This window comes from Trichoplusia ni, chromosome 14, assembly GCF_003590095.1.
Source record: "Trichoplusia ni isolate ovarian cell line Hi5 chromosome 14, tn1, whole genome shotgun sequence".
In the NCBI taxonomy this organism is placed as follows: Eukaryota; Metazoa; Arthropoda; class Insecta; order Lepidoptera; family Noctuidae; genus Trichoplusia; species Trichoplusia ni.
Window position 1 is genome coordinate 3,167,082 of NC_039491.1, and position 21,220 is coordinate 3,188,301.

Consider the following 21,220-nt stretch of genomic DNA (forward strand, 5'->3'; position numbering starts at 1 on the left):
ATAGTGAAGTGGTCGGGTGAGAGCGCGTCGGTGGCCGCTCGGGTGACGTGACAGAGGGTGACAAGCGAGCCTTCAGTACGTCGGCGGTCGGCGCAGGTATTGATTGCGCGCAGAGGGCGCGCGCACACCCCGCGACCTCTACCGCTGCCGCGAAAAACCGGGAAAACCCTCGGAAAGCCCGCTGAGATGGCGCTGCAACGGCGGGACCCAAAACAACAGCTTATTTATAGAAACGGCGCCCCTCAAATATTCCTAACACTAATTGTTTAATGCATTACTCAACAGAACATTAGTTATCCTAATTGAAATGAAAATATCAAAGCTATTCAACTATGCTGCGGTAATTCCCAATATTTACCGTTAGTCTCGTATTGTCTTTATATCACTTTGTTTGCGAGGTAGCGTTAAACATTTGTAACTTTTGTAATTTCATCTTTGTACCTAGCAGAGCTAAGTTAATCCGATTGTGGAACTTTTTTCAAATCCAAATGAATGTTCTAGTTGTGAATACGAATATATTTGGCAAGAATCTCCAAAGGTATAAAATGCACCCGAGTTCGCATTACTAAATTATTAAAAAGTGTGAGCTCAAACAATAAAAGCACGCATCTTAATAATTCCTTATACCCTATGATGCTTATAAAAAGCTTTTATTACAAGTCACGGAGACTAGAACGAGAGTTGCTAAATGAAACGTAATTAATTTTCTAGCAGCTACAGTCAGAAGCTTTTCGTACATCCACTGAGGCTTAATTCGCTGATAAGGCAATAAAAACAATCTAATACATTTTATAGTTTATTGTCTATAAAACCGAATTACATTAGGGTATTAAAATATCACGTGACCGGAATAAAATATCACAGTATACAGACTTTACGAACACAGTATTTCATTAAATAAACTTGATTTCTTTTAATGATCCCCAAGTGAGTCCAGTCTTGACTTTGACAGGTAAAGGTACGTTTAATTTAATGGTTTTCTCCATGACTTCCTTCAACGTGCCTATGAATCTGTGTTGGCTGACTTCGGGCACTTCGTATATAAGTTCATCGTGCATCTGCAGTATCAGCCGTGGTTCCGGAACCAGGCTGAAGAAGTCATATTTGTTGTTTATAGTGCACATGGCAGCTTTAGCTATGTCCGCTGCTGATCCCTGTATCATTGTATTCACTGCTTGACGCTCGGCAGCATCTGTTGTAGAAGAAAACACTTTTATTTAGAATCCTTTATCAAGTCATATAGGTATGGCTCACGGGGTAGGTCTGCATATGATGTAGAGTTCGTTTTAAAAGGTCTGAAAATCGGACAACATATACTTTTTTATTCGCCCCTATTTTTTGCTGGAACAGTTAGTTATATATAATATGTATGTAGTAAAACAGGTTGCCCAGGTATAGAGGAAACTTAGAGGTATATTTATCAGTTTACTGAGTGTTTACTTAGTTTGAAACTGGATAGGGAAATCCCCAAAAAAGAATGAAGCAGAGAATACTCACTCTTTTTAGAAATAATCGTGCTCTTGATATCAGGCAAATATCTTCGGCGCTTAGTGAGAGTTTCAACATAGCCATTTTTTCTGCAATCTTCTATGACAGACTGCGTGAACGCTTTCACCGCTGGATAAGTTTTATAGAAATCGAACATGAACACTGCTGCCTCCGTCTCCGAAACTTCGAGAATCTGACTCAATGTTTTCGTTCCCATCCCGTATATGATGGCATAACAAAGCTGTTTAGCTTTCTGCCGGAGATCGTCGTCAACCTGTTAATATTTACGTAATGTTTTTTTGTTTCACATATTTTTTTTAATATAGCAAAGATAAAGAATACCAATGATAGAACCATTATAACGAATCCAAACATAAATTATTTAAGTGGGCGAATTTTTTTATAAATAAATAAAGAAAATCTCACCTCCTCCTCTGACACGTTACTCCAAGTCGCAGCGATAGACTTAAACACATCCATGTCAGAGTTCATAATTTCCGTCAGCACGGGGTCTTTGCTGAAGTGCGTGAGTATTCTCATTTCCAGCTGACAATAGTCCGCCGACACAATCACAAAACCGGGGGCTGCTTTGAATATATTCCTACAGTTGAACTCTACAACGTCATCACATTTATCCGAGTTCAAAGATAGGTATTCTGAAGGGATGGAAAATGTTCGCGGTACGTTTTGTAGGTTCGGTTCGTGCATACTGATGCGGCCCGTACAAGTGAACATTGTGTAAGAAGGAGTTATCCTGCAAATGAAAAAAATCTGATAAAAACAGCTCAGCAAGCTCTCACTTTAATTAATCTACAATTTGTTGTGCCGACTCCCCCGCGCGTACCACACGTGGCATTGCGAATTTATGTTTCTACCTGGTTTTGTATTGTTTTACACGGTGAAAAGAAATTATGAGTAACGAGGCTAGAAACATTTTAAAACGAAAAGTTGTTGGAAGAAATCAAATTAGCACTAACGAGAAAAATGTTTCTTAAACATTTTTTACTAAGTCAGTGCCTACCATCTTGTATCTACTAATGAGAAAACACGAGACGAGAGAAATAGGTACTCGACACATGACCGAGTAAAATAATAATATATTTTGGCTTACCTATCTCCCTCGCTGTACATACAAGCTTTCTCCGTCAGAGGGTACAAAGTTTTAGTCAATATAGAATTAAGCTTCCTCCAATAAATAACAATACTTGACATCGGAGTGTTGTGCGAAGTTAACACGCTTTTCTTTGTGCTCACTTTACGCCCATTATATAGCCCTAAAACCTGGCAATGCAAATTTAATAAGCATGTATACTACGAAACAATATTGTTATAAGTTGTATGTTTAGTAAAACTCAACGGTACCTTGGCAACATCTTTCGAAGAGTTAAAGTTGAAATGATATCCGCAAAGTTTGTATGCCTTCTTTTGCAAAGTTTCTTGAGAAATTTTCACATCAATCAAAAGTTTCGAAGCGAGATCCTTGTCTACAGTGATTCCGTAATACTCGCAGTTAGCCAGAATTTGCGCAATTTTGTTTTCGATATCTGTTTCAAAGATGGAATTGATCAGTTAAGGCCAAGGCATACGGACAGTAGAGTAATTGTTATCAGATAAAAAAAGTAAAGATTTTTGTTTTTTATGAATAGATCAGCAAAAGTTACGTACCCACAACCCTAACGAGTTTGAAATTGTCCCCAATATTTTCTTTCGGCTCACCCCTATTATAATACATTATTTATTATTTATTACTCTCCCAATGTTTCTACGTCCGCAGAGAATACGAAAAAGGTAAAACGAATATAGATATGATACACTCGGATGTTAAATGAAATTTTATCCATAATTTTCTCACCGGTAATATTTCGAGCAGGTTTAATAGATTCGGCAATTTGTTTCTCCTGGTACTCCGCAAGTTGCCATATGGACCATACTTTCATACACCATTTTTCAAAACTTTCCAGATTCTTATACCGTTTCTGCTGACTGTCAATTTTTAGTAACATCCTTTTATTATCCAAGCCATAATATTTTTTCATCTGGAAAAAGTAATATATATTTACTAAAGGACTAAAACCAAAATCAAATCACATCCCTTTTTAAAACTTACCAAGTAATCAACATCGGGAACTTTTTCACTACTATCTAGTAACCATTCGTTTAATGATATGTCAACGCATTTTGAATGAATCCGTCGTTCCATGTTAGACCAGCGTTTTAAGTATAAACACACGGTTTTAGAACACAGTACCTTAAAGTTATACGTAGTAGAAATCCAGTTACAAAATTTATATTCGAAACATTTCATATCCTTTATTGTCGTTAGGTCTAAATAGACACACAAGTCTTCGCTAAAGTATATGGCTATCCCTTTAATTGGACAGTCATATTTTAAATTTTCCTTATTTTTCATATTTTTGTTTATGTTTACTACGCTACTACCGATTATTTCATTACTAGCTAAAATCGATTCATTTACATTGAAGCACATAGCTGCAAAGCGGAATCTGTGAAATGAATCGAAATGCAACACGAGATCATCTTCTCTTAATACAAAACAATTAATTTTATAGTTATGAAATTCCATAGTAAATGTTTTCGACGAAGAACATTTTAGATATAGCCTACTGCAAGATCCACAATTCTGTGATTTTGTAAATGAATAAAACTCAAATTCATCTTTTTTCTTCTTCTTTTTTACATGCTCTTCTTTATTGGCATTTTTTCTGCGTTTTGATGGGATCGAGTTTCCATTTACTTGTGTAATCACTTCATTTGATTTGTTAGTTTTTTCCGTCAATTCACTATCTGTTACTTTATCGTCTTCATAAACTAGCCTGATATCTTCATTATCATCATCAACTAAAGTCGATTGGAACGCATTAACAATTGTGTTCGAATTGATACTAGAATAACCGAAGTCGGACTCCTGTCTACGCAGCGCTACAGGTTCTTGTACGAGTAAGTTTGTGTTTATTAAATCTATAGGTAAGCTTTCTTCAAACAAACTTGAATTGTCACCTTCCGAAGAGAATAAACTAAGATCTTTCGTTGACATGTGCTTAGAAGAGTTCACATGGTCATGCCCGCCATCAGTTTTTGCTTCAACATTGTCTTCGATCTCGCCAAAACTGATATTTGGTGAAAACATCTTGTCAGATGTGCGTAATTTTGTCATATTACTCAAACCAGCTTCAGTAAAATTTAAGGAATCCCATATGATCTCATCTTTATCAGTAACACTAGGACTGCTTTTTAAGCTCGAAACCGCTTCGTTTTGTGTTACAACGTTAACGCTTATAGATGGTTCATTTTTGTTGATTTCACTGCAGCAAGCTGAATCTAAACGTTTCCGTACATGTGATATTTCTAAAACATCTTTCACTCTCTTTGTTTGACTTTTAGGAAATGAGGAGCTCATAATTCCTCCTGCTTGGCTTATTTTACCTTCACAGGTATTTACATGTTCTGGTTCTGTACTTTTAGTAGACGATTCATTCCCATCATTGATTTGTGTTCTGTCCAGAGAATCTATCTTGGAAGATTTGGAATCCCACTTAATTTCCGCGACACCGATTTCAAGCGACAGATAATTTCTAGCTTCTGCTATCAAATTTTCTGCGGCTTCTTTCGTAGTTATACCACAATAACCAGTTATCCATATACTTTTTATTTTGTTACGCTTCCTTATATCGTCGCAATCATCTTCTTCCCCTACTTTCTCGCTTTGGAAGGGTACAGACTTATGCAGAATATTTTCAATAATATTCGCATCGGCCGAAGCGATACTGGAGATTGATTCAAAGCCTGAGTCAAACAGCGTTCTTGCTCTCATTCCGTTTAGAGATGGCAATCTCATTAACTCAAGCAATTCTGAGTGAATTCCAAAATGGAGGCGATCTTGAAATTGTGATATTAACATCTCCATATTTTTCCAGCCCAGCTGACGACAAAAGGCTGTGACCATACCTAAAATTAAACTTTTAGTTGAGTAAGTAATTTTGAATTAAAAATACGATCATAAATAAACATAAAAAATCACCAGCGAATGTTGCTGCTCCTTGCTGCAGGCTTTGCAGAAATCCTCGGGCGCATTGGAACTTGTTGGCTACTTCTGCCAATGGAACCTCGTTAACTAAGTCTTGCAGGGCCAGGGCTGTATAAAACCTATGAAACAACATGAATAGTTAATAAACAAATGAATCACTATTGCTTCCTATGGCAAGTCTTTTATGTGTCATGTGTCTTTACAGTTTTTCTTACCTTTTATGTATATTTACTTTATTTTGAACATTACTTGATTTATTAGCACCTCTAAGGCATCTTATGATAAAGCTTTCTTGCACACCAACAAGTTCCCCCACTCTTTTCATGGCTTTGGTTAGGGACTCCCAAAGTGTGAGCAAATGTATCCAGTCAATATTACCCCACTGACTACTAACACTGTATGGTGTTACCAAGTAGATAAGGTGTAAATCTGTCTCAAGCACTAGACACTGGCGAGCTTTTTGTAGCTCACAAAATAAAGATAAACCATCATTGGGTGCCATAGATGAAGAAAGGCAGGCCTTTCCTAAAGGCGATGCTACATAATGTTCGTTATCCCCTTCTTTTTGAACTCTTACCAATTCAAAATTGATTAGTTCATCCAATGTGTTTTCCAAGAGAATATTTTGGGTTGCTGAACAGTCCTGTTGATTGTACAGCAAAGTACATTTGGAATACAAATCTAACTGATCTCTTGAAGATACCACTTGACTTGCTATCATTTCTAGCACTGCTCTCATATATTTATCTTCACTTTCAATACAACTCTTTACTGGTTCTAATGACCCCATCATCAAATCAAAACCAATTTTCTTTTCTGCCTCTGTACAAATTAAAATACTCTCTCCCTTTGAGTCTTTGCCCATTCTTCCTGCTCTACCTATCATTTGCTTATAAGTTAATATGTTAATGGGTTGTCTTAAAAATACAGGAGACCTGATGATGACTTTTCTTGCCGGTAAGTTGACTCCTGAGCTTAGTGTTGATGTAGCTACTAAGACTCTTATCGCCCCAGATTTGAATCCACCTTCAACAATGTCTCTCTCATCAAATGTGAGTCCAGCATGGTGATATGCAACCCCAAATGAGATAGTTTTCTTCAATACTTGGTCTAGCCCTACAGGAGAATTTTTAAGCTGTTCTAAGACCTCTTGAATGTTATCAGTTTTTAACTGATTTCTTAAAATATGTCCAGCCTCACTTTCTTCACATCCTATTTTATAAAATGAAGCTGCAATAGACTGTGCTAAGCTTTCACACCAATTCTTGGTCATACAAAATATGAGTATGGAACATCCATCTTTTATTGTATCCAGGCAAATATTTAAAACATTATCTCCTTCAGATGTTAGTTGTACGTCAATCGTGTTTATATGCTTTCCTTGCTTATCATAGTATTTCGATCCTATAAGACAGAACTCATCGAGAGGTATTGGTCTAAACTGCGTAATAAATAACTCAGCATCCAACCAATTAGCCAGCATTTCTAGATTAGGTAATGTAGCAGACATTCCAACAATCTGTATCTGAACATCATCTGACTTTGATGAAACATATTTAATTTTTGTAAGAAGCAATTCTAAAATATATCCCCGACTTGGGTCACCCAGTAAATGCAGTTCATCAACAACAATAGCTCCCAACTCTGCAATAGATCCTTCATCAAGTAGTTTGTTTACTAAGCTGTTAGCCTTTTCAATAGTGCAAATGGCAACATGAACTGCTTGTAAGCCTCCAGGTGGTGACTGAGATCCCATAAACCCCTCCACTCTAATACCAGAACTAGACAGTATGTCTTGCAGATAAAACATCTTCTCTCTAACTATGGAAACAAATGGCAGAATAATAATTACCTTTTTCTGCCTTTCCAAAATAGTTTTAATAGTAAGTATTTCTGCAACAAGAGTCTTGCCTGCAGATGTTGGAGCAGAATATACTAAGTTACAGCAATCAAACAGCACTTTTGAATTACTTAAACAAGACACTTGCCACTCAAACATTTCTGTAATACCCCTATCTTTGTATTTTTTTGTTATTTCAGGTGGTAATCCCCAATTCTTTAATTTATTATTATTTTCCCCAAGTTGCGATATAACTGGAATAATTTGCGTGGCATCGAGGGATGTCCTAGTTGTCTGTAGTAAATTGCTATTATCCGTACCTTTCTTCTTGCTTTTTCCAGGATTAACTTCATTTTCTGCAGCATGATCTTTTACAACTTGCAAAGAAGTTTGTAACACAAACGAATTGTCGAAACAATTGTCTAAGAAGCCGATATTCTCGGCTATAAACTGTGAATCGATTTCTTCATTATCCATATTAACTATTGTTCAATATATCATGATTATATGTAAAAACATACAATAATAAAAAAGCACACGAAAAACAAATCAAACTCAACTGACAAAATTGAACTTGACACAACTTTGACAAATAGGAATTTGTAAACAGTCACAGCTGTTGGTGCCAGTGTTGCTACTACAAAAGGATTTTAAATTACGATTCAAAGAGGAGGTAGAGGCAAATAATTCTAGTCCGTAAAAATTTTAAACGAAAGAACATTTTACCATGTTTCGCACTAGTTTATAGTTACTATACACTTTATTGTATCATAACATATTATACTTTTTTCTATAATATTTATATTTTTGCCAAGAACAAGAATTTAGTAAATAAAATACTGAGTATTGAGTAAGAAAACAGCAATGCATATTTTCCCAATGAGCTACATTCACTTTTTTCAACTATATATTTACTTTTGCGTGTTGTAAGTAGAAAGTTCCAATTTCAGCAAGGATAATCAAAACCAAAGTAAATAACAATATATTTATTTATTAATTTAGCAATATCATAATGAGATTTTGGTTGCTGTTGCTTCTTTGCCCTCAGTCAAAGCTCTTGATTCATGAATAAATGCTGCATATGTTATGCCCTGAAGACAAAAGCCACAATCAATAACATATTCAACTCAGTGACATTAATAACAAGTAACATTATTATTTTATTATTGTACATTACCTGCTGCATAGCAGCTCTCACGAAACCTTCATTAGCTGAAACTGTCAGAGCCTTGATTCTATGTCCAAAATTAAAAATGATTTTTGATCTTAATCGGACATGGCCTCTAACCTTTAAATTTTTCCTAGGGTAATCATCTTCACCTGCAAAATAAAATAAGTTTAAAATTGCATTTTAAGGCTATGATGCGGCTTTGAACAAAAGTTACTTTTTCAAAGCTCTCAAATCAAACTATTTATTAATCTTACTTAAAGATGGTGTGTTCTTAAGTTGATAAAAAGTATGTAAGTTTTTACCTCCAAAATCATCTGGAAGGATTCTCATCATTTTCTTTAATTCCTCAGTTCTCTTGATTTCCATTGGACCTCCTAAATTATGAACTATCTTTTCAAAATCATCCCAAGCTGTGCTGCAGCAAACTAATGACTTTTCTGTAGAAACATAAATAATGACATGGGCATGAATGGAATCATGATGAAGGGAAAAGATCCACAATTTTAATAAACTCCAGGCTTTACCTTTAAATAACCTTTCCAAGACAGGTTTGACTGGCCTCTCAGTTTCCCATGCAGACTGCTGTGTAAGTACTTCCTGTTTAAACACATAATCACAGTGTCCATTTGTCATGTTGCTCACATATGCCATCATTGCTGTCACATCTAAGTTCAGTGTTTTGATTTCTGGGTGCCCATCAATACATTGGGATACTTCTGTCAGGGAAGGCTTATGACTGAAAATGATAATATGGTGGTACTTTAAAAAAATATTCTGTCTGCAATAAATACACACACTGTGTCACAAGCTATGTTTTTTTTATCTATGGCAGATTTATTAATATTATTACATTGATTTCTCATCATGGATATTCCTGTTGTAAAGGCACTCATCATCACTTTGCTCCTCATCCTCCTCTATTGAATCATCATCATCTTCTTCGTAATGGTTAAAGTCTGGCAATGTATCACCTTTCACAACTACACCTAAATATTTTAATTTATTTGCTAAACTCTCTTCTATGCCACTCATAAATTCAAATACAACCTGAAATCAGGCAAAGGAAAAATAAGTGTTTGTTTTTTTATATACCTCAATTAAATAAAATATTAAGTCAAGGAATTATATTTTTAATCAATCATCAGTATCTTGATACACTATTTAAATAGCCTTTAAAATCATTAAGAATCTGAAACAGCTATTTTTATTTATTCACAAAAATAGAATTATACATACCTTGGGTGGTTGGTACAGACAAGGATAGAGTTTGGCACACTCCATATAATCCTCAGCTTGATCAAGTATGGATCTAGCACCATATGAAGCATTCCCAGCACTTAAGGCAGATAAAGATTTAGGGTTTCGAGCAATAACTGTTCAATGAAAATTAAAGAAAATGAATGTTCCTGCTCAATAGTAAAGTGATGGTAAGTAAATATATTCTCTATACTTAACTCATATTTACCTTTAGTCCATACTTTGCCTTCTTCACTAATTACATCAATAATCTGCTTAGCAGTTTCATTAATGTGAAATATTTTACAAACCGCTATAACACCAGGTCGCAAAGCGCAATCGACCATCGCACCTAAGTGCCGAAGATTTGAACATGATAGTTGCTCTATTTTGACTTTCTTCGTCTTTTGTAACTGAAAGAAAAGTTATTATAAGTTTGTCTTTTACAAGACGCGTAATTAAACACTACCGGCACCTTGACTTACCTTTCGTAAGAACTCTGTTTCTTGCTTAATTTTCCTTTGTAGTTTCTTTACCCCATCCACATCTTTTATTGTTTCTAGCTTTAAAACAAGACTGTCCCCAAAGATAACTTTTTCATTAAGTAAAGCGATTAGATCTTCAGGGTTATCCATTGTACATATTATATTAAAAATTATTTATTTACAAAATTTTGTAAGATTTTTCTGTTCCACTTTCCATGACACTTCTGGCAGCAGATTACTGCGGCGAACTCTGACTGTCTGTGCTGTCATTGCTGTCAATGTCAAAATTACTTGAAAGTGTCAGCGCAGTGGCAGAACAGCATAACAAAATCACAGCATACACCAAATTTTATTACATTTATAATTTTTATAACATTACTAGCTGTGTCCTGTGGTTTTACCCGTGTGAATACATAGGTCCCTTTCCCGGTGGCTATAATATATTTAATCGGAGTCAGAGATTAATCCAACAAATCACTATTTTAACCAAAGTCAGGATTACTTAATATGTGGTTAAGTAGGTATTCTTAAATATTATAATTTTTCGCGCAATTTTTAATTGTTTTTTCTTTCATAAGAACCTTCTCTTGACAATATCAAACGCAACAAAAAAAAATTAGCAAAATCGGTCCGGCCGTCACACGGCACATGATGCCGTGACCAAGGGAAATAAGGATTTATTAGTATATAAATAAGTAGATTGATTTTAATGGAACAAACATGTTTAAATTTAATTTAAATTATGCTGTCTTATTAGCTTAAATTTTAAAATGATGTCAAAAGAAACAAGTTAGTGCACAATTTTAAAACTTTATCCTAGTCTAAAAACTAAGAATAACAAAAAGCTCAAAAATACGAGTTTGTTAATTCTTTCCAAGAACGTTAATTTATTAGTTTCGCAGGCACCTTTGCCCTGACAACGTTCCAAAAATAATGACGTGGCCTTATTAGGCAAAATATCAAGTGTTAGTTTTTTTACCATTAGCAATAAAAAAAGTCATAATTTACTCTCTAATATTCTCTCCTTTGTATTTTGGGCCACTATTTTTGCTTTTATTCACAAATATTTTACAAATAGCTGAGTTTTCGTGTTATAAAGAAATATTATAAAATTACATGAAAATAATACGTGTTCTTTTTAAATTCTGATTTACCCGCCATCTTAGTGATTCGTTGCCATAACGATCAAGTGACCATAACCTACAGCAGCCAATCAAAACTCAATGCTATTAGCCGACCGACAACCACAATTTTGAGAAATGGCTGACGATAAAGAAGTAGAGAAAACTATTGCTGAGGACTTGGTTGTAACCAAGTACAAACTAGCAGGACAAATTGTAAATCGTAAGTTGTTGTGAAACAGTTATTTCTTATTTGTGTTTATACATCTGCATGTCAATTTACGACCAGCTACGTAGGTTGGACCGATGGACGCGTGTCATAGCCATGCGGACAATGTGGTGCCGCTAACCGTGCCAAGTTATAATATGGTGCAATTTTAACCCAATGCATATCATCTTACAGGTGTCCTGGAACAGTTAATCGCGAAATGTGTTCCTGAAGCATCCGCCAGAGAAATATGCGAATTTGGCGACAAGCTTATTTTAGACGAGACGTCTAAGGTTTTTAAAAAAGAGAAAGATTCCAAGAAGGGTATAGCGTTTTCGACATGTGTGTCGGTGAACAATTGTATATGTCACTTCTCACCGATACCTAGTGAAAACGATTACATTCTGAAGGAGGGAGACCTTGCCAAGATGTAAGTCGTATTTAAGAAACCAGTGAACTTTGTTCGAAACTCGTTTAGCCCCTTTTAATTTTTTTGAGCCCTTAAGCTTTTAATCGGGAAGTGTACTTTACAATCAATGTGCATTTTTATTCCTTTTTTGGTAACGATTAGTGTTGATGTATTCACCTGTGTTTATAACCTCACAAGCCTTGTTGCTGTCGTCTAAATTAGGTCACATTCAACAGTTATCTATCCCTCTCTTGCTAAGAATAGTAACAATTATTAAGGTAACTTTTGTCTAGGTTCATGTTTATTTATAGAATTATACTTATGAATATTCTGTTTCAGTGATCTTGGTGCTCATATAGATGGGTTCATTGCAGTGGTCGCACACACTGTTATTGTTGGTGGTGTGGAGGCAACTGGACGTGCTGCTGATGTTGTCCTTGCTGCTCATTATGCTAGTGAAGCCGCCCTGAGGTTGCTGCGGCCTGGCAATGAGGTTTGTATTTGCTGTGGTGGATAAAAAGGATTGGCTTACATTATGGAGAAACTGGCAATTTCATAAATTTTCTTTGTTCTAGAACTATGCTATAACAGATGCAGTGCAGAAAATAACTGCAGAGTTTGGTTGCAAACCTGTTGAGGGTATGCTCTCGCACCAATTAAAACAATTCCGCATTGACGGTGAAAAGAGTATCATTCAGAATCCATCTGAAGCACAGCGCAAGGAACATGAGAAGACCACTTTAGAGACATATGAGGTCTATGCAATGGATGTCCTTGTTTCCACTGGAGAAGGAGTGGTGAGCTACATTTTGCATTAATTAATTCTCATCCTAATTTTTTATGTGCTTCCTTAGCATAGTATGTAAATGCCCTGAATTCTTTCCAGACTTTGTTCCATACATTGTTTGGCAGTACTCAGGGAAAATTGAAAAGTATAATTCTAACTGAAATGCATTTTCTATATCATTTTGGTTTTAACATACTGACAGATGAGCTCAAAAGAAATGATATCTTGTTTTTGTTTATGTTATGATATGTAACAATCAGTATTTTGACCTTCAGGGTAGAGAGATGGACACAAGATGTACAATATACAAGAAAACTGAAGAGGTTTATCAATTGAAACTTAAGGCTTCAAGAATGTTCTACAGTGAGGTAAATAAAAACACAATCCTGTGGTCATATAATAAATGAATTCATAATTTCAACCAAATTAATTACATTCAACAGGTCCGCAACAAGCATGGTTCCATGCCCTTCAACCTTCGTAGTTTCGACAAAGAAACAAGTGCAAGATTAGGTGTTGTGGAATGTGTCAACCACAAGTTAATTGAGCCATTCCAGGTAAAAATCTCAGGATTTCTTTCATTTACTTTCTCTTTTACTTTTGCAATACATATCAAGTTTTTTTTTTCTATGAATGCAGGTGCTGTATGAGCGTCCTGGTGAACTAGTGGCACAGTTTAAGTTCACTGCTCTGCTGCTGCCTAGTGGCACTCACCGTATTACTGGACTGCCTTTCGAAAAGAGTCAGTGCAAGAGTGAACGCAGCATCAAGGACCCTGAACTTAACGTAAGTTTTAATATTCACTCAAAGTATAATGTGAAAAATGTTTGTTATATTTTGTAAATGTACCATGATTAACATTAGTGTTTGTAAAAGCAACATGTCCCTGTTATCTTTCAATGCACACTAACACAAGGTTGTGAATTGAACAAGCACAGGGTAAATAAAATGTAATGTTTTTGAGCCGATTTGTGATTCAATCGCACTTCTGTTTGAACCATTACAATATTTACACAATATAAACTGTATATAATTAAAACTATTTAACTTCATGCACAGTTATGAACTATAATTATATTTTTTTTAAATTACAGGCACTCCTCAATTCGTCCGCAAAATCAAACAAGAAGAAGAAAAAGAAAACTGGTGCTGAAGAACCCATGGAAGTTGAAACTGTTGCCTAGCAACAGCTTAATTTGCCGAGGACAATCAAAAAGAAATCTACAGCTTCCTTTGACCCTCCTATGGACATTCATTTCACAAGCCATTTTCTCCAGACTTTTGTTTAACATAATGAAAATATTTTATTTCACATTTTAAATCTGCAGGATGTGTTAGGCTTGTGTTATATCAGAGATACTCCTCCTTTTTTTTATAACTAAAATTGCGTAAAAAAAATACCTTTTATGTGGGATTCGCAATTAAATGCAAAATGTAACTTGTGTGCAATTGGGTATTTTAATTTTTGATTAAAATAGGTGAAACTAACAATGTAATAATTTTCTTTCTCTTTTGCTTTCAATACGTAATTGCTCACTGACTTCTGCATCAATTAAAACTGTAAATAGAATGAGGACATCTATTTGACCAAGTGCCTGTAAAAGCATAATTCTTATTAAACAGACTGCTTGATAAATGACCATTCCCTTTGAAATGTAAAATGTTATGTTTAAGTCAGTCAATGAAAAGTGCACAAAATTAAAGCAGAATTAATGTAAATAATAGTACATTAACGTATCGATTTTGAGAAATGTAAAACAGTTTAATTAACTAAATAAAATGTTACATTTTTATTGATATGAATATATATGATTATATAGCAAGGCTGTTATCAGTTATATACTTCCTTAAAGTTTTACGTTTCTCGTTATATTCATGTTTATGCCAGCTGCATAGGTATATTTACACAAGCAAGCTTATTTTTAAATTGTTAACTTGCTCCAGTAACTTCAGAACTTAACACGACTATTTACACAAGAAACTAAAATTAGTTTAATAGTAGTTAAAAAAATGAGAAGTGTATTCGTGTTTAGTGAATGTCACATCAGTTTTGTGTCAGCTGCAATACTTGTTAAAGCTTGGAAATGTTTGCATGTTAATGGAGCGGACCCTAATATTAGGTAAAGTTGTAAAATATGTGACACTGAGAGAAAGGAATAAATCAAAATGCCACAGTTGTGGGCTGTTTTTGTAAAATGTTTTTTATTATTTATTTATAAAGTTAACCCTTACTTGTCTTACCTTTAATGAGACACACGTTTGATAGCCTTCCATAAACTCGACGCTGCAAGTTGTAAGAATAACAACTCATAATTTTTGTTTAAAGCCACAAAATTAATTATTGAACTAATTGATGAATATGTTTAGCATAATCTGCAGAGATTTGTTAGTACCACACTAACAATTAAAAAATCTATATTGTAGAAATCTCATTCACCACCCTCAATGCTATTTTTATTGGGATTATGGGTGATGGGTTCTTACAATTTAAGCTGAGTAACCCAAGGTTGCTATATAAAGCGTGAAAACATGATGGAGGTAGTGCTATGTTATCCTGTAAACAATTTAGTGAAATTTTCACTATCAATAACTAATGGCTATTATGGGTTTTATCCGCATCATTTGCCTTGGAAGGGCCTTATAAATAGTTCACATATTTTTGTAAAAATATTCTAGGTAAAGGAGTACACAGGACCTTCGTACTTAAATATAAGCCTTTGGCCTTTGTCTAGACTCCAAAAAAATTACTCCTAAGGCAAAAAGGCAGGGAGAAAACATATTTTGACCTCCATAATATTATAAATAAAAAAAATGGTTACACCTATTACGGTTTTTAATTTAAATAAACAATATCAATCACATTTTCAATAAATACATTGTTTTCTAATCTTTATTTATTTTCTTGTTTAGCACTTGCACTTTGTTCTCCTGCTTCAAGTGTTGAGTTAATGAATTCGTAAGCTTTGCCTGCAGCATAACTTGTGTGTGTTGGAAGGTCGATCAGGAAACTGAAAGTGGCCTTTACTCCACTGTTCCAATAGTATTTAAATAAGTACGAAATACGATCATTTGTAGGAAGTGGAGGCAGCTGGAAAACAAATATAATTGTAGTAAGAGCACACAAAAACCAAATCAAACGAACTGCTGACAATAATTTAAAACATTACTTCATATGGAATCTGTTTCTTTAGTTCGCCAACGTAGGGTGAAACTCCTTTTTCGAGTTCTTCATACAAAGCACTTGTGGTAGCACTATCTTTCCAAACGCCTTTGTCAATTGTATAATATACCGCAGAGCCAAGCACGGCTGATTTAATTCCAAACCTGAAAGTGGTAAAATAAATGTATTATTGTACACGTACATTTTACAACCATAATAAAAATTAACTTGTGATTGACGTACTTCAACATTATTTTGGTTAATTGATCATCAAAGTATAAGTAATTGTTTTTATTTACTACTAATATTATGTAATTCTCGATAGATATAACCTTAATTTTTTGTGACTGATATTTATTTAACTTTTGAGTTGACTTGCCTGTGTTGCTATTTGCTTGCTAAGTATTAAACGTCAATAGTTTAAACGTCGAATATTGATAGTTCTTTTATTTTTTAAATAATATAAAAGATATCATCAGCTATTTATTTTATAAGATTCCTGTTAATTTCATCAATCGCAATAATTCGTTGAAAACTGGATGTTTGTAAATATGGAACATAAGACTTCGGTTTGATATTGGGCACCTGCTATTTAAATACAAGCAAGCAGGTTTTTATTCTATTCTCTGGATGTATCTAAAACGTTTCGTATCTTTTTTTGTTTCGTATCTTTCAATAGCAATACCAAATGTCAGGCAGTCGAAACAATTGTCAATATCAATTTTGATGTTATTCACAAGAAAGACGAAGTCTAAGTATTTACATTTTCTACATAAAATAATTATTAAATTTCTTCTGATTCATGCCGTCTAAGTGTGATAAAAATGAAGTATTGATCTATGCGTTTATTTCACTAAACTATAATAAAAATGATTGATACTTTCGTAAGATTTGAAGAGTGCATAAACAATTGTTTATTGTGCCGACTTTCTAGACCATATTTGGAAGATGAGAACCTACCCGAGTTTCAAGTGAGAAAAAATAAACTATGCCAATATTTTCCTAAACTTATGCTATTGTTAGAAAATGTAGATTTCAGGGAGCAACCTGAAATTGCTTCGAGTACCTTGTATTCGCTTTTAATTTTGTACTTGGAGCTTAAAAGTGCCGGAAACTGGAATACAGAAGAGATCCAATTAGAAGATTATGCAGGAATAATAAACCGAACATTCAATGCTAAATATAATATTGAGTTGGATGAATTATTACAGGAAGATGATTTTTTCAATGCACAAGAAGTATTCGATAAATGTATCAAAGAGCTTCACCAGAAAATGACTATAGATGATTTTAGGAAATATCCTGGACTCATTGAGGTCTATTGTATGCTTATAAATAATGTTAAGGCAAGTAATAACATAACTAATTAGAACACACTTATAAACATGATTTAGCTATTTGGTTATCTACTATTTATTAAATTAGGTACATTATAAACCATTAAAATGCTAACAAATCCTTTAATATTTTCAGAAATGTAATGTAACTATAAATCCAGTAACAGTATTACCTGTAGCATTGCTTCTGGTTGATGACTTTACTGTTGCCAATAGAGTTAAGGGTCTTCAATGTTGTGATCTGATAATCCAATGTTTGGTAAGTTTGATTGTAGATATAAATATGCTTATCTCCAACTTATTTTCTCATTAAAAACTACTTTCTTCCATACTAAAACACCAATAAATAATAATATGTTTGCTTATTATGTGATATTTATTGCAGAAACCTAATGATTTTAGTTCTGGTAATTACTATGAAGTTATTCATAGAAGCCTCATAAATGCCATGGTTGAGAAAGATATTGAAGTAACACAGCACCTATTCAAATGTTTTCCAGATTTTCTGAAAATACTGCATGTGGAAGTTCAGGTATCTAAGCTATGTTACTTACAACATTACTGTTAAGACATTTTTATATTTTCTTTCACCATTGCCTATTAAGGCTATAGTACAATATTAGTTTCTTATCTTTCAGAAGAGTAAGTTAGATGATGTGTATGCCAGTGTACTGGACCAAATGCTTACAGAAACAAACCTGTACAGGAAGGCTGAATGTTTTGACTTCACAACCAAAATCATAGAAATGCATGGTATACACTGTGTCAAGAAGAATATATTCAAAGATATTGTTTGTGATAATTTGGACATTTGTACCACTGAGGGAGTATATGAAATTCTAATTGAGCATGTCCTAAAGGTAAGTGCCATCAGAACACTTTTAATTTTCTAATGAATCTTAATCTTATTAATTAATCATCAATTATTGGAAGCTGTATCAAATAAATCTAAATGTTTGCATTTAGAATATATACCAGTAGGATTGGTTATGTTTTGATTTATCCTAATGTATAGTGTGTATAATATATAGGTAATTAAAAAGTTAATTTTGTTACAGTGTCTCTTAACTTGGATAAGGCATTGCTGGTGTACATGGAAGCTACCTGCAGACCAGAAAATACTATCAGCACTTTTGAAGGTCCTCTTTGTGGCCAATGATGAAACAAATTCATTACAAATACAAAATCTGATAGTGACATTAATACAGCTGTGTACTAAGGAGGAACAAAAAGAGATACTGAATAATCTAGAAACACTACCAAAGTGTGTAAAACAAGAATTTGTTGATAAGATTGATACAATAAAACAACAAATTTCTGTATAGTACTTTAATTTAAAATTATCATAAAAATAAATCTCTTTCATTAGTCAATGTATTGCATTTTATTTGAAGTATAAAACTCTGATCTAATCTATTTACATTAGTGACAAGAAATTATATTTCTGTCAAATTTTCATAAAAAAGATAAATATTATGCATTTACCCCTAGCACATACCATACATTGCCTGCTTTGCATAATTTTAGTATGGCCTACTTTCTTTATTTTAGACCTGAGCATAAAATACATTACCAGGTTTTTTTTTAATATGAGTTATGATATCACAGATTTCGTCTATAGTTGGCCTTTTATTTTTATGCTCCAAACATCGTAAAGCAAGACTGTAAATGCTTTGAGCTTTAGTCCATTTGGGTACAACACGGTCTAAAAGATTACTAATATCCCCATTTTGAATGTTTTCTTCAACATAGTTCTTAATATTAATATTTTCACCATTGGTTATAACAATTGGTTTACAACCAGTTAGTAACTCTAAAAGCACAATTCCAAAACTGAAAATATCATTTTTCTGTGTTACTGTTCCAGAGAAGCCTTCAGGTGCCATGTAAGCAGAGGTTCCCATCATAGACTTTGTAGTTATGAAGGTGGTTTCCAGTTGCTTCGCCAGTCCAAAGTCACAGAGCTGAAAAATAATAATTATAACCCATAAATTTTAATGATAAGACATTGACCTTTGCCCTAGTTAGGCGCTTAACATACACAATACAGCTCAATAATTTCAAATAATAATATTTAATTACACCTGATGCTTAAATAAAATAGAAGGTCATACCTTTGGCACACAGTCCTTTGTAAGCAAAATATTTGCACTTTTTACATCTCCATGAAGGTAGTAGCTTTTCCTAGTAGATAAGGAGTCTGACTGAATTTCAATATCTTCACTGTCTGCTGGTCTTTCACTGTGGTGAATATATTTCAGGCCTTCAGCTGTACCTTTCATAATATCAATCCTCTGACCCTCAGTCAATACTTTTGCGGCAATTTTCTGTTGCAAGGAACCACCATCAATATATTCACAAACTATACATGGTATTGCACTATCAATTGAGTACCCAAAGATGGGAACTATGTTTTCATGTCTAAGATGAGACAGTGATTTAACTTCTGTGTTAAAGACTTTCATAGCTGTCTCACAACTGATGTGGAAATGAATGCGCACTTTTTTGACAGCAAGTATCCCATATTTAGGATGAGTACCAACATACACTTCTCCAAAACCTCCACTACCAATTTTTCCCACTGGCCCCTTTGGTGTTTCAATGAAGCTTTCAGAAAACTTGTTTGTTATGGCTTCTAGTTCTTTATATTCAAAGTGTACTAACTTTTTATCTTCTAATATAGCATTGTCTATTAACTGACTGGGATATTGCGAGATATCACTTGTTGGTGGCATATTGAAGCTACTTTCAGTAGCTTTGGAACTTGTTGGATCAAATTTATCACCAGGAATCAAAGCTTTAAAGTCAGGCAGCTCTGCAGAAGCCAATGTTGACTTAGAAAATTCAATAAGATTAGAATTCTCTACTTGAGCTGTAGATTTGTTGTCATAATTTGCAAGTGCACTAAATGCTGGTATATCCTTGCTTTGTACAGTTTCTGAAAATGCTATTAAGTCACTTGGGTCCTTCAGTGGTCTAGTAGTGCGGTTACAGGCAACTTGATCGTGACTGGAATTCTGAAGCTTGTCACTTTGAATGGAATCCATTGCATTCAATTTTTGCTCAACACTTTCAAGTAAATCTGTAATGTTTATAGGTACTGCAGCTGCAGGTCCATCATCAGGCCGTGGTGGAGGTGGCTCTGAAATATAAATTTCATGGTTAATGATTATACACAGTACTCGAAAACATATAACCTTCTAAATAATTAGTAATTACCTCCTAACATGCGAGCTATTTCATCTACTGCTCTGAATATCTGTGCTTTTTGTAAGTAGTTCATAAGTGTCTCCAAAGTAGGTCTAACTCTTCCTGAAGTTCCCCATTCATCAAACAATACTTCGGCACATTTTCTGTTTGTATTCTTTGCATGTTCTTCTATAAGTCTGAAACAAATATTATTATAACAGCATAATAATTATATTCTTAGACATAATTTGAAGAAGCACTGCCGTCCTTAGATATTTACCTCATGTGTTCATAGTTGTATTTACGTTCAAAATGTTCACTTTGCAGATCTTTTGGTATAAAAGGTATAATCTTTTGCCAATCTTTGTCGATCTCTAGGATATTTGCTATATTGCACAAAGATGCCGCAGGCAACTTCCTTAGCTCTATGTGCCGTTGCATATTTAGTATCATAATATTTACTGCCGCATAGCACTATGTATTACAGGAATAACAAAGCTTCTCCACGTGTTCTAGGGATAAAAAGTTTAAAAATTAAATTTTGTTAAGTAACTTTTTTTCATGACATCAAACTCAAATTTTCTGATCGACCGCGGTCAAAAACAGTTTCACGCGCGACAAATGATGTCCTTTTTTTTATTTATAAACGATTGACTTATTCGTACAAATAGAAATAGTATTATTTGTATACAGTAATATTGTGTTTACGATACGAGCAAGATGTCAGTTATGATGACGTAATAC

General features: G+C 34.1%; 6 protein-coding genes across 6 annotated transcripts; 2 read left to right on the forward strand and 4 right to left on the reverse strand.

Moving 5' to 3' along the window:
- Window positions 1–783: 783 nt before the first annotated feature.
- Window positions 784–7,961, reverse strand: LOC113500754 (DNA polymerase theta-like). Its single transcript, XM_026881641.1, has 9 exons — window positions 5,749–7,961; window positions 5,528–5,652; window positions 3,596–5,454; window positions 3,341–3,524; window positions 2,851–3,032; window positions 2,600–2,769; window positions 1,915–2,242; window positions 1,498–1,762; window positions 784–1,192 (listed from the first exon to the last, which is right to left on the reverse strand). Exons 1-9 carry the CDS (start codon window positions 7,848–7,850, stop codon window positions 894–896), a joined length of 5,514 nt encoding a protein of 1,837 aa, XP_026737442.1. The 5' UTR covers window positions 7,851–7,961; the 3' UTR covers window positions 784–893.
- A 383-nt stretch (window positions 7,962–8,344) lies between these two features.
- On the reverse strand, window positions 8,345–10,537 carry LOC113500758 (UPF0415 protein C7orf25 homolog). The gene is made up of 8 exons (XM_026881646.1): window positions 10,266–10,537; window positions 10,010–10,193; window positions 9,781–9,917; window positions 9,395–9,591; window positions 9,069–9,280; window positions 8,847–8,981; window positions 8,551–8,693; window positions 8,345–8,464 (listed from the first exon to the last, which is right to left on the reverse strand). Exons 1-8 carry the CDS (start codon window positions 10,413–10,415, stop codon window positions 8,381–8,383), a joined length of 1,242 nt encoding a protein of 413 aa, XP_026737447.1. The 5' UTR covers window positions 10,416–10,537; the 3' UTR covers window positions 8,345–8,380.
- Window positions 10,538–11,450: 913 nt separating this feature from the next.
- On the forward strand, window positions 11,451–14,986 carry LOC113500761 (proliferation-associated protein 2G4). The gene is made up of 8 exons (XM_026881648.1): window positions 11,451–11,609; window positions 11,790–12,024; window positions 12,343–12,496; window positions 12,579–12,800; window positions 13,066–13,158; window positions 13,234–13,347; window positions 13,430–13,576; window positions 13,885–14,986. The coding sequence occupies exons 1-8, from the start codon at window positions 11,525–11,527 to the stop codon at window positions 13,972–13,974; spliced, it is 1,140 nt and encodes a 379-aa protein (XP_026737449.1). The 5' UTR covers window positions 11,451–11,524; the 3' UTR covers window positions 13,975–14,986.
- A 660-nt stretch (window positions 14,987–15,646) lies between these two features.
- LOC113500763 (MICOS complex subunit MIC13 homolog QIL1) lies at window positions 15,647–16,351 on the reverse strand. The gene is made up of 3 exons (XM_026881650.1): window positions 16,194–16,351; window positions 15,958–16,114; window positions 15,647–15,878 (listed from the first exon to the last, which is right to left on the reverse strand). The coding sequence occupies exons 1-3, from the start codon at window positions 16,199–16,201 to the stop codon at window positions 15,681–15,683; spliced, it is 363 nt and encodes a 120-aa protein (XP_026737451.1). The 5' UTR covers window positions 16,202–16,351; the 3' UTR covers window positions 15,647–15,680.
- An 86-nt stretch (window positions 16,352–16,437) lies between these two features.
- LOC113500759 lies at window positions 16,438–18,660 on the forward strand. The gene is made up of 5 exons (XM_026881647.1): window positions 16,438–17,296; window positions 17,424–17,546; window positions 17,673–17,819; window positions 17,926–18,147; window positions 18,346–18,660. Exons 1-5 carry the CDS (start codon window positions 16,820–16,822, stop codon window positions 18,610–18,612), a joined length of 1,236 nt encoding a protein of 411 aa, XP_026737448.1. The 5' UTR covers window positions 16,438–16,819; the 3' UTR covers window positions 18,613–18,660.
- LOC113500756 (interleukin-1 receptor-associated kinase 4-like) lies at window positions 18,653–21,196 on the reverse strand. The gene is made up of 4 exons (XM_026881643.1): window positions 20,757–21,196; window positions 20,507–20,673; window positions 19,402–20,429; window positions 18,653–19,251 (listed from the first exon to the last, which is right to left on the reverse strand). The coding sequence occupies exons 1-4, from the start codon at window positions 20,927–20,929 to the stop codon at window positions 18,835–18,837; spliced, it is 1,785 nt and encodes a 594-aa protein (XP_026737444.1). The 5' UTR covers window positions 20,930–21,196; the 3' UTR covers window positions 18,653–18,834.
- Window positions 21,197–21,220: the final 24 nt, after the last annotated feature.